The 13,115-nt window shown below is 40.4% G+C and overlaps 1 protein-coding gene across 1 annotated transcript in view; it reads right to left on the bottom strand.

Moving 5' to 3' along the window:
* Nucleotides 1-13,115, bottom strand: part of LOC117429867 (thrombospondin type-1 domain-containing protein 4-like) — a 157,012-nt gene that overhangs the window by 128,674 nt on the left and 15,223 nt on the right. The window contains exon 4 of the mRNA XM_058998449.1: nt 2,092-2,429. Coding sequence (XP_058854432.1) covers nt 2,092-2,429 — 338 coding nt within the window. The remainder of the gene's footprint in view (nt 1-2,091; nt 2,430-13,115) is intronic.

Here is a 13,115-nt window from a genome sequence, read left to right as displayed (position 1 = left end):
TCAAATAGAATGTTTCTTCAACTGATATAGGATCATTTTCAACACTTTATGATGGAAATGGAAAATCCAGGCCATTTTTCCCAGTCCCCCCGTCATTATATGCAAAACTTAAGGAGGCTGTGTGGTACAGTGGTTAAAGAAAAGGGCTTGTAACCAAGAGGTCCCCGGTTCAAATCCCACCTCAGCCACCGACTCATTGTGTTACTCTGAGCAAGTCACTTAACCTCCTTGTGCTCCGTCTTTCGGGTGAGACGTAATTGTAAGTGACTCTGCAGCTGATGCATAGTTCACACACCCTAGTCTCTGTAAGTCGCCTTGGATAAAGGTGTCTGCTAAATAAACTAATAATAATAATAATAATAATAAAAACAATCAAGAGTCACTGTAGCCTTGTCTGGAATTAAACCAGCAACAGAGAATATAAGGCTTCATATTACATTTACCTTCGTAAGTTCTGGTTATAAAAGCAGTCTGGACTGTTTATCATGACTGAACAGGATGGAAATGAAAAGTCTTCGTGTTCGATGACTACACCCAATCTAGAGCAAGGGGCCTATGTAAGCACAAAAGCACACAATCATGGGGTTTCCATGCGGGTCAATTTACACGTGAAATGGCGATGCGCGTGCACGTTTGGGAGAATTACTCGGGTAAATCAGGATTGTGGCCGAAAAAAAAAAGGTCAAAGAGAGGGATAGGGTAAATCTCATTTACTCGTGTAAATGACGAAACACAAGGGAAAACCATGCCCAGTTTCGCATGGAACCCGCATTTCACGTGTAAATGTTAATGAGCGTGTTTATCCTTAACTATAAATATTGCAAGGGATGAGGTCAGTTGTTACTGTGGATTCCAAGACGGCAGAAAGTAGTGGCTGATGAGCGATTTTATGGTTAGCAGTGGAGTCGTTCACCTTAATGCTAATGCGGGCAGCCATTTTTTATTATTGTTTTTTGCTGTGTCTGGTCTGTCATGTTGCATATATTTTGTGGGATTTACAGTTCTGTATAAAACCACTTACCACGAACTGCGTTATGCATTTGTTATAGTATTAAAGCAGCTGTTTGAGAATACCCTTGCTGTAAAAACTACACTAAAGTTAAACAGGAAGAGCAAGTAAGCTGCTTAACTCAATTAATTCCCGTCCTTTTATTGATCCCAGCTATGTCCAAAGACAACGCGCATCTGCCCTCCACGTTAATAAATATAGTTTGTGAACTGGATGTCATAAGCCAGCTCGATCGCCCAAAACAGTGCAATAACATCCAAGTTACTGATGCCCTCTCAGAACTGACCAAATAAAATTGCAATTGAAGATATTGATTGTGTTTTATTTGTTTGCATCATTAATATTTAACACAGCAGTAAATCCAACACAACTTAAAAGAAAGGAGAGCATCTCTGACAGCACCAGCCTCCTCAAATTGAAAAACAATTTGGTCAAGAGCAGTAAAGCACATTATTAACCAAGCAGGCACAGGGTATTTTGCTTTATTACAGCAGCTTAGATTCACTCGTGTACCAGTTCTCTGCGCATGGAAACCACATTTTCAAAAAATAGTAATCTTCAAAAACAGCACAAGTACTTTACGCATAATTAATTTACATATCAACCCCCACCTGTCCCCTTCATTTGCATGACGTTGGGTGAAAAGCCTGGTTTACTCGAGTAAAATAAACTGAGCCAATGGAAACCCAAAAAAGCATTTTACAAGAGACATTTTTCTCGTGTAAATGTCTCGAGTTAAAAAAAACTTGCAGGGAAACCCCATGAATGAGGTGTGCAGTAAGATTGCAAACACCCTAAAGTGCATTAAGATATGTCTTACTGCACAATCTTGTATTATTTTTAAGTTAGTGTTTTCACACTGCACACAGTTACTAAAGCAGTTTGACTAGTTAATTTACTAAAAACTAAAGCCAAACAACTCAGTAGTTATTTAAGGGCTGCTAAGTGCACAATGTAAATACAACAGTTTGACTGTTCATCCTTCATTGCTAAAGTGTATGATTTTTTTGTATATTGACCATGGATATAAAGGGTTTACATGAATCTTGTTTATGCTGCAATGCCCCCAGCCCCATGTGTACCTGCGGTCAGGTCTGTGTTCCTGAGATCGACCTCCCCTTGCTGCTCCCGTTCTCCTGTGCTGGGTGCCGTTGGAGCGTGTTGTTCGGACGCCCTCACGATGCAGCGGGACAGAGGGGCGCAGGGCAGACACAACTCTGCCTGGGGGGAGCGGCGGGGTGCTGTGGTGGTACCCTCCCCCTTCAGAGTAGTACCGTGGCAAGCAGGGCCTGGTCTGCTCCATTACCCCTCCTCCACAGGAGCGCGAGCACGCTGTCCACGGACCCCAGCGGCCCCAGGAGCCCGACACGCCCCCCTCCCCATCCAGAGCATGCTGCTGGGCCTCTATCCTCTGAGGGACCTGCAGAGAAAGTACAGAGAGAATACTGGACTGTGTGCGGCACAATGCAAGCGAGTCTACCAGCACAAATGGAATTTCTAGCCTCTATTCTGAGATGTTGTAAACATGTAAACCCCCTGCTACAAAGGGAACAGTAATGTTTAAACACTAGACAGGGCCCCTAAAGCAATGCATTCAAGAAACAAAATCATGACTTATAAAGCAATAAACAATAAATATGTAAAACAAACTCACAGATGCACATGATAGACTGTGACCTACATTCACATTACTGTATGTGGAATAACTTCTTGTACTAAATGCTGATGGCTACAAGACAGACCCCACGAAGATCACCAGGAGCTCGAGTCTTCAATACCTCTCAAACGTTAATAATAAAAGAAATTTGCAATCCTTGTTCTTTTATGCTTTCTTTAGTGTTTCCTTATAAAAGTTTTTTTTTTTTGTAGTTTCCCTGTGCTTTTCCATAGTTTATCATGGTTTGCCATGTTTTTTTTAAATATGCTTCACCATACCTATCTGGGGTTTACCATGCTTTCACTATGCTTTATTACACTTTACTATGCTTTTACTATGGGGAGCTTTTCTAAGGGTTTGGCTGCTTAATGCCTTCATTTGTTTCATTACAAACAGTTGACTAGTTCTGTGTAAAGAGAACAAAAAGGTAAGACAGCTAAGGTGGCTCTATGACTAAACAGAGTTTTGAGACTTATCTGGAGGAATACAAATTCTCGGTGAAGTAGACAATTTCTTTTTATGATAAACGCTTCAGTGTTTTAATAGTTTATTCTAGTTTGAAAAGTTTTAATGTTTTTTGTACAAAAAGAAGTCCTTCCTTCCGAGGCGGGGTGAGGTGTCACGTTATTGTTTTATTTTATTCAAATTTTGCAGGAATTGGTTGGATTTTCTGACTTTTGCCAGATCGCTTTTGCCAAGCCCTCACCCCTTCTGTTATAGTGTCAGAATGTATGATTGAGTATTAAATGGACTATCTTTTCAAACTAACCTACTTTGTCTTGTCTTGTCATAACATTTAAAATATCATAGCATCTGTTAAGTCTATCCCTCCATCATGGTCTATCTGGCTGGTTATATTATATTTGTATTGGTAATGGGCACATTAAAGCGCCACTGTTTCATTGCCCCAGTGAACGCTGCTCTTAAACAGGTAGATAATTTCAGGAAACCTATTTTTTTTTTGTATTGAATATATTGAGATATAACAGCCTGCTGTCCACACCGGTGTCTGAGAAAAGCAATAAACGCAGCTCCGCAGCTGTGTGGTGTACTCAAAAAATAAAACCAAGCCAAATGGCTAAATATATACTGGAAAAATATTACATTTCCTTACATTAATAATACCCTGACCTTTCAACTCCAGTCACCATTCACTACAGGGGTGAGGGATTTCCTTTGGGTAAATAAAACTGCATGTTTGAGGGCAACCTATTTGCACAATTCTTTTTCAGAGCAGACATGTTTTAGGTTTTAGGAATAACCTGAACCACAGCCCAATTTTATAGAAAAAAACATTTTAATTCAACATTTTCAGTGCTCATGCTGAACAAGGTGCTAATGACAAGTTACAACTCTATGACAAGATTTATATTGATATAACAGTTACAGCAGTGCCCATTGAGCCTTGAGGAACACAACATCAACACTGCTTTTTTTGGTTATGTAAAGTCCTGCTTTAGTCTTTCTGGTCACTGTGATCTTCTGAGATTTCGTATTCAATTAGGTTATACGGTAGCATGTTTAAAATAAAGACACAGTAGTTTACAGTACTAAGAGATTCTGGAAAGATTTTTTGGAACTATGGCTCCAAACTATAGCCTTATAAAGAGGGAGCCCTGTATGTGCTAAAGCATAGACAAACATGCTAAAGCACAGAAAGGTATGGTAAAGCATATTAAAAACCATGGCAAACTATCATACAGTAAATGCATATTTTAAGCAGTTGAAAAGCGTGGGGAAACTGCAGAATTACTGGGCAAATGAACCTTTCTAAGCTATATACCACAATACATATATATCTGTATCACTGTACAGAATAGTTTTCTTTAATATTAAAATGTTATTGTTATTTCATTGTAAAAAGATTTTGTACGGTAGCGTTGAGAAGGTTAAAGACTGAACCCCCAGCATGGTGTGTGTAGGCACTGCGCTGGTTAGTTTAAAAACAGCATGTATTTGCTCTGTATACCAGCACCCCAGTATAGTGTATGGGGGGTTGAGCAATAACAAGCAATTTATAAAGAGGTTCCAGCTGCTTTGCAGATGTTAAAAATGTCATGTTCAAGACAAACATCTCTGGGGATCCACTTAACTCTTTTGTAACTATAACCGAAAATGGGAATGTCACAATGAATGAATCGAGCTGCCTAAAATAAACACCCATTCCACTGCCATTATCTGGAACAGTGTTTTAATGTCTGCTTTGTGTTCTGCAGACCAGCTGGCTTTATCATGTACAGTATATCACTTCAAAGGGACTAGGCAAAAACAGGGACAATGAGAGTTGACTCAGTTCAACAATAGCCTGGAAAAATAAACATTAAAAAGAGAGACTATGAGACATCAATACGCCTGTTTTGTTGCGGAAGGTACAAGCACAGGTACCAGGTATTCAATGAATTGCTGTAGTGTCTATTCATAAAAAGAAATACGCAGTCTGAGTCTACTATACTGTACAAGTGTTGCATAACATATTGCAACAGTTACATACAGAAGAAAAAAAACAGCACACATTCACATGGTAGTTCGGTATGATATATCGTGCTGCTGTACTATTTGTTAGAACATTTCAATACAGCAACTTACTTGCATGTAAATCTTCTAATCTGCCACTATTGGTGCTGGGACAATTGAATGTGTTGACATGAAGCAGAGGGTGACATTAACAGGAGTAATACGAAGCGGGAGATCCTCATCTAAAGAGGAAATGATTCATATGTGTTTGTAAGGGGCATGGTAGTCTTCGCCTGACTGGTTGGTGTGTTAGGGTCTTTTATTAAAAATTGGGCATAAGGGGAAAATAAAATAACTTTGGACATTTTGGGCATTTAAATTGACATACGACCGTACAAACCGGTTCTAATTAGTTTGACATGGAAATAGCTCAAACATTGGTGTACCATTTTTAAATAGATACAAAAAACACATGTCAAAAATTAAGATTTGCTGTAATGTTACTAGCAAGGTTATTCCGTGCGAGGTGGCCTAAACTCCTTGTTAACACTGCATTCTGTTACCTCAACAAAGCCCTGTGACAGGAGTTTACAAGGTCAGGGTAAGCGCTGGTCTCAAGTGCAGACAAGACTGCTTGATACTCAGTCAGAGAGGACAACCTATTCAACATGCTGTCACCACCAGCATCAAGCTACCCACGCTCGAGTGCCTGCAGGGAACCCAGTTTCTAATTCCTGTGTGTGCAACGTGCACAATGCATAGCCGAGTAGGACGCTAGGTACGGATTCAACACAATCAGCTCATAGAGATGCAGTGACTTTGAGAATCTCAAAATGTCAATGGGCAAAATTCTGTGCTTTTGAAACTCTCTTTCAATCTCCTTGAGAAAAGACTGCTGTTTGGTTATCTAAGCTCAGGTACATGCTCAGATTTGTCAAAATACATTTTTTCTGTCTAGCTTTTGAAACACTGTGTTTGACTGAACTGCATACATACTGTACAGAAAGGTTTTAGGGGTGGGCAAAGGGGGCTTTGTGGTGCAGCAGACTCATCTCTAACTTCAAATTCAGCCGACATCACTCCACACACAACCACCCAACAATCTGAACAACTGTCTGTCTCGGTAAGAAGCCCAGGACTGCTTGGCAGACAAGAGTGAACACTGTATTGTTGGATAGCTTGTAGGGAGTCTCCTTGTACTGTGCCTGACTGTATACAGCAGGGTGCAGCAGTAAGGGCAGCAGTTTGGAGTAGTGGTTAGGGCTCTGGACTCTTGACCGGAGGGTCGTGGGTTCAATCCCAGGTGAGGACACTACTGCTGTACCCTTGAGCAAGGTACTTTACCTAGATTGCTCCAGTGAAAACCCAACTATATAAATGGGTAATTGTATGTAAAAACAATGTGATATCTTGTAATAATTGTAAGTCGCCCTGGATAAGGGTGTCTGCTAAGAAATAAATAATACAGTATCTCTCAACTTGCATGGGAATAAAACCTGTAGCACACACATACAGGGGGCATCGGAATCTTGGGTTTTGTCTTTCACATTACAAACATTCAACTGGTTTGGACTGTGTTTTGAGTAATATTGCAAATATATTTTCTTTATGTAATAACACAATAGCAAAGGGCTTTAGCTGAAAGACAAAAGATAGCAAGAGTCTCTTAACATTTACTGACAGAGTCCGAATGATATTTTCTTTTTTTCAGGGCTTTGTCGATTGCACACAGAAAACAATTTAGTAGTTTGCATATCGTTATATATCCATCTCTCATGACTATTTTATTATAAAATGAAAATGATAAAACTAGTTCCAATATGAAAGGATTTAGCAGTACACTTTTTGCATTCTGTCAGAAGAAAAGGTGTTGATAAAATTGCTGTTTTTGTAAGTTTGCTAACCAGTTCCTACTCTTCTTCTCACATCAGATTCTTCAAATCGCTGCATTTATTTTTCAAATTGTTGTAGTATATTTATATCTGACACACAGTATGGAAACTTACTTCTACTCCTAGTTAAGCCGCGATGAAACAGATCAGGTTTCACTTGCTACAGTAACACATTAATCAGAGAAAGTGCCAACAGCTAAATTACCATGTAGATTTTGGTGAAGCTTCCCTTGGCAGCTATTTTAAGTGTTGTGTTACAACAGTTAAACCGCTGCAATACTTTCATTGGAAGTGCTATGAACATGGAACAGCTCATGTATAAATTAAATCTATTAAATCTGTCTAAAAATATGCATTTCATAGGGTTATACCCAAATAGAATCTGAAAGGTCTGCAGGAGGCCAGGGGTTTAAGATAAACTTTTGGAGAAGATGAAAATGAATTGCCAGTTATCCTGTACAGACAGACAGTCAGACAGACACAATCAGTCAATAAGGATCCACATTTTGAACAAAGACGCAAAAAATATCATTTGGAAAAAACATTAGAATACCAGTGTGTTACCCAGAAGAATACCCAGCAGGACCATTAGCAGATCATAGCATGACCAGCAATGGCAACACAGTGGATTTGAAACAAACATTGCACAGAGAAACGAAAACACACTGATTTTGGCATGATATCATTTGTATGCCAAGTTACTTCTGTGATGCAATTCTATCAATGGCTGATGCTTCTGAGACCCTTGTGGTGCCATTCCCAATGCAGAACCACTGCCATTGCTGTGCAACTGCCTTTCGATTGAAGGCTATTTAGTAAGATACGTGTTGTTTTCTGAAACGCTACAGCTGCTGTCTTGGCTGGCTCCCTTGGACATCACATATGTCATCTCAAGTGTGTGATAAAATGAACATATTTAAATCAAAAGGAAGGCTCTCATAAGACTAATAACTAATTCTTTCCGTGGGTTGTGCCTTTCAGTGTCTTCATATTTTAAAGCCACAAAGAAGACAAGGCAATGCTATTAAAAATGAGGACACACAGGAATTGTACATGCCTGGTATTCAGAACTGACAAACATTCAAGTGTTTATCATCCAGAGGCTGCTTTACCTCAGTCCAGCCAGACAACATGAAAGGGTTTTAATTGTTTTTTAAAATGGGTTTATTTTCTTGCCGCCAAGATTTAAATTTAGTTAAAGACAGTCTGAAGTCTGTGTGCCAAAACCTAAAAGCGCTAACTGGCAGTAAATGGCAGCATTATCCAGATTTAGGTTAATAGCTGAAATATCTGGCTTCATTTATTCATGACATTTAATTTCCCCCACGGAGCAGGACAACCAAGATGTCTGCTGTTTCCACCTGGTTTGAAAGCTTAGGTAGGGCCGAGACACCAAGAGACGTCAAGGGACTTGCACCAAAAGGTCACACCGTCATTCAGAGGCTGAACTGGAGTCCGTGGCACTTGTTGCATGACATTGTTCATTGTCTCCACTCTTTCTGCATACATAAAAACCAAGCGACACTTGCTGGCCACAAGTGAGTGTCTCAACTACTTTATCAAGCACCATGTGTTCAGATCTGTAGCCAATAACTGAGGGGCCTTTTACTACATATGGCGCCAACAAAATTACTTTCTAATGGCGATTCTTGACATTGTGCCGTGGTGTTATTAATAGCAGGGTATTCCATTTGAAGCTGCCTAAACCCCTTTCTAACTCCATTGAGAAGCTGATACTGTAGATATTTATGAGGAACATGATAGGTGTTTTAATGCATATTCACATTTTACAGACCTTTATCCCTACAGGTGTGTTTTTGAGTGGTACTGGATCTGTATTGTGTTGCTACTCTCAGTAAATATATAACAATCCTTGTCATGAGAAGAACCAAAATAGCCCCAAAACAAGAACAACCAATCAATGTCAATGTTATTCCATTGACATTGAAAGTAGTGTGATTCTTGGGAGATTCTGTTTAAAAGTTACATACTTACAAACATACACTCAAAATCATACTTAATAATACCTTATGTTTTTGTTAGCCTTCTGAGTGGGTTGGGGCAAAGGGATTGGTCTCGGGGGTGGGGGTATGGCTGATGGTCAAGAGAGGGTTGTACAGTTACAACATTCATTAGCAGCAAGAAGTAACCCAGTGATCTACTTATTCATTGTGCGACAAAAAAACAGGACACGCAATGTTTTCTAGTTACAGTATACTCTTCCAGTTTCTGATTTAGTGAGTGCAGTTTGCATGCTGCTCTCCACAGCAGTCCAGCTGATCTCTTCTCTAGAGGCTCTGGGTAAGGAGAGGCTTCACGTTGCGCACAGCCATGTAAGAAAACATCAGATAATCCTCAACATCTCAGGAACTCAGCTGAAACCAAACTCTCCTTGGGTATTTTATTCAGCTTATCTCAAAATCTCATTAAGCTCCTCAAAGAGGAAATCTCCTACATTCGGAAAACAACAATATCCTAGTTCTGCCTCATTAGCCAAACCGTATAGTTGAAATACACGGGGCGGGGAGGACCTCCCGGCTGGGCTTCCTTGTTTACAAATGGGCCATTTCACAAGGGCTTGACTAATGAGAAGTAAAACTAACATTTAGATATTGTGCACTTAAACATAAACATTGATCCCCATTTAGTAAGAAATATATAATGTATTAAATAAACTGTTCAACCCATAGTAAAAGTATAGCAAAGTTTAATACAGCATAGTGAAAACATGGTAAAGCATAGGTAAGCATTAAAAAGCAGAGAGACATATCAGGGAAGAACGTTTGTATTTTAAATTGAAATAAACACTGGGGGTTCTCCCATCAGGAGTTTGTATTTTAAATTGAAATAAACACTGGGGGTTCTCCCATCAGGAGTTTGTATTTTAAATGTTAGGCTAAAGTTTAGTAATAGTAAAATACATTTTTTAATGTTATTGATAAGTAGTCTAGTGAGCTGTTGCAGCAAATCAGGTTACACAGAGGCAGCTTTATAATACAATGTGTAAAGAAAAATAACTTTGATCATTGTAGGGGTAAATCTAGAGCACCTCCCAAAGTTTCACAAACAAACTTAATTCTGTATTCATGGAACCAATCAGTCTGCAATTGAACTTTGTGTGACCCAGACAATGGAAAGACTGTCCTTTTATTCACAACTGAGACACACTTAGACATCTGTGGCAAAGAGGTTAGTAGTGCGCAGGTGTAGAGGTGATGCAGTGCTCTAATAATAACACACAGACTGAATTTATGGTGCAAGTTCTTTTATTTTCTGTTTCACGGTTTGGCACCGTTCAATAATACCGCTGGCAACTGAACACCAATGTGTAGTTTGCTCAGCGAAATAATACTGGGTTTCAGTCCTGACATAATAATAAACAAAGGCAATGTCCCGGCACGGCTCCGCGTCTTTTCGCGTTGCTCCCGTGCTGGTGGTGAATACACAGTGAATAGTGACTGGTGCAGTAGTTGTAATCCGGGGTTAATGCTGGCTTGACAGCGACAGCTCCCGGGTGTTTAGCCGTCTAACAATTATAAATAAATAGGTTAGACACACAACAAAATACAGCGTTCACGATTATGCGTTTTCGGTCCGTTCGCTTGTAACCAAAACAAAAGGAACAGATTGCTTGGCCACATCCCCTGAAATACCCTTAGTCACGCCTCCTTCGGTGGTGAGTCTAATCACGTATCCTCCAATTCGTGACTGACACATTGCCTACCGTATTAAGGCGGTGACTTCTTATATTGTGGCCCCGCCCCCTTTCTGGATGGCCGGCTTCCGACTTACCCTGGAATGAACTGTCAAATCATCCAGTCCGGGGCACACTGTTCCTGTTATACAGCACCCTCACAGGTCGGGAGGGGGATTGTTGACTAGGATTCATTTGCTCTCTGTCACAACATCCTATTTGTAATAGAGCTCATACAATAAAATACCATGACACTTTCTCTATACCTGATGTGTTACGTGTGGTGTGCAGTGAAGAGTGAATCATGTAACACAACCCATTTCAGATGAGGACAGCACTGTCTGAGTTAAAAACTCACACTAACCCTGCACCCAGTCCTGGGTTTCAGACCTCTACCAATTAAGTATGTTATTCAAATAACTGGGAGTCTGGGGTTTGAGCAACCAGCTACATCCATAGCTCCATGAACAGGCCCTCATGGCAAACCTTGACTCAGGTAAGACTTATCCATCCTGTAATGAGTGACCTTGACTGAGGTAAGGCTTACCCACCCTGTGATGAGCGTGTACAGTTCATGGCAGAGTTACAGTAGCTGGGGTCTGGTTGCTCAAATTCCTGGGCACCTGGTCAGTTCAATAATATACAAGGAGGGTCCAGGACAGAATGCTGGACTAGTGTGGCTTTCTAACCCTGCAACCATTTACAGACCACTGCCAGTAGAGGCACTTAAAGAAGCTCAGTGATTTAGTGTAGAAGCAACAGTACCATCCCTGCCCCTGTCTTCTTGAGCAATGCAACTCTCCCACACTGTCAAGCTTTAGATCAAGTTAAGGTCAGACAGCTGGCCGAGCAGCACATTCCCCCGCTGATATAAATACCCCAAACTGCTCGAAAAGTCAGTGGACACAGCACGATACACAGCTTGTATTTACTAACACATCAAGCTCTCTTTGACAAGGCTTATATTTTTGTACTTACATCTGTCTATGATCTTACCAAATCTGTCCATCTCTGCTTGTCTGTCTCTAATTCAAACACTGGCTTTTGTCAGCTTTCTTTAAGTCTATCTATCAGTACAGTATGGCTCCTTATGCCTATCTGTATATCTCCCTACAGTAAATACTTTCTTCCTAGCTGGTTATTAATAGTGATGACTATAAATATTAAATATCTTGCATCTCTGCATTCCGAATATAAATAGTATAAAAATATGTTTGAACTGTTAAAACTTCATTTCTAAGATGTACTGAATACAACACAATACAATGAACTCTTACGATGCCCTATTTTTAAAAATGTTAAAGACAAAACAAAACAAACACGGTACAATATATGACTGCTTTGTGCATTCCTTTGGCCTTGATAACTGCTTGGCACTGTCTGTCAGTCTGTCTCTCTTGTCTGTCAGTCTGTCTCTCTTGTCTGTCAGCCTGTCTCTCTTGTCTGCCAGCCTGTCTCTCTTGTCTGTCAGCCTGTCTCTCTTGTCTGTCAGTCTGTCTCTCTTGTCTGCCAGTCTGTCTCTCTTGTCTGCCAGTCTGTCTCTCTTGTCTGTCAGTCTGTCTCTCTTGTCTGTCAGCCTGTCTCTCTTGTCTGCCAGCCTGTCTCTCTTGTCTGTCAGCCTGTCTCTCTTGTCTGTCAGTCTGTCTCTCTTGTCTGTCAGCCTGTCTCTCTTGTCTGCCAGTCTGTCTCTCTTGTCTGTCAGTCTGTCTCTCTTGTCTGCCAGTCTGTCTCTCTTGTCTGTCAGTCTGTCTCTCTTGTCTGTCAGCCTGTCTCTCTTGTCTGCCAGTCTGTCTCTCTTGTCTGTCAGCCTGTCTCTCTTGTCTGTCAGTCTGTCTCTCTTGTCTGTCAGCCTGTCTCTCTTGTCTGCCAGTCTGTCTCTCTTGTCTGTCAGTCTGTCTCTCTTGTCTGCCAGTCTGTCTCTCTTGTCTGTCAGTCTGTCTCTCTTGTCTGTCAGCCTGTCTCTCTTGTCTGGCAGTCTGTCTCTCTTGTCTGCCAGTCTGTCTCTCTTGTCTGCCAGTCTGTCTCTCTTGGAATTGAGGAAATGTCTGCTTAGACACTCTCTGTGCCTAGTCCATGATACAATAACCAAATAAAAGACTATTGAAGTGTAATATTGTTACTAGGTATTTTTTAAACAGTTTAATCAAATTTTGGAGATTTAAAAATATGTAAAGTATCACCGGAAAATGATCAATATGCATTGGCCCTGATACAGGTACTGATAGTCTACCTAAAGGCAGTGGATTACTGTTGTGTAAAAAAATATGAAAATGTTAACACTGTGGTACCATTCTACTAAATAATGACTTTACTAGAGGATCTATTTGAGCACCTTTTACCATCCTTTTGATCTTTATCCTTTCCTTTCTCACACACACACTATAAAAACGGTACAGCAGATAAGTCAGT

The sequence above is a fragment of the Acipenser ruthenus genome, chromosome 24, assembly GCF_902713425.1.
Source record: "Acipenser ruthenus chromosome 24, fAciRut3.2 maternal haplotype, whole genome shotgun sequence".
NCBI classification, from domain to species: Eukaryota; Metazoa; Chordata; class Actinopteri; order Acipenseriformes; family Acipenseridae; genus Acipenser; species Acipenser ruthenus.
The sequence above is the reverse complement of the archived record's forward strand: the minus strand, read 5'-3'. Positions and strand labels throughout refer to the sequence as shown.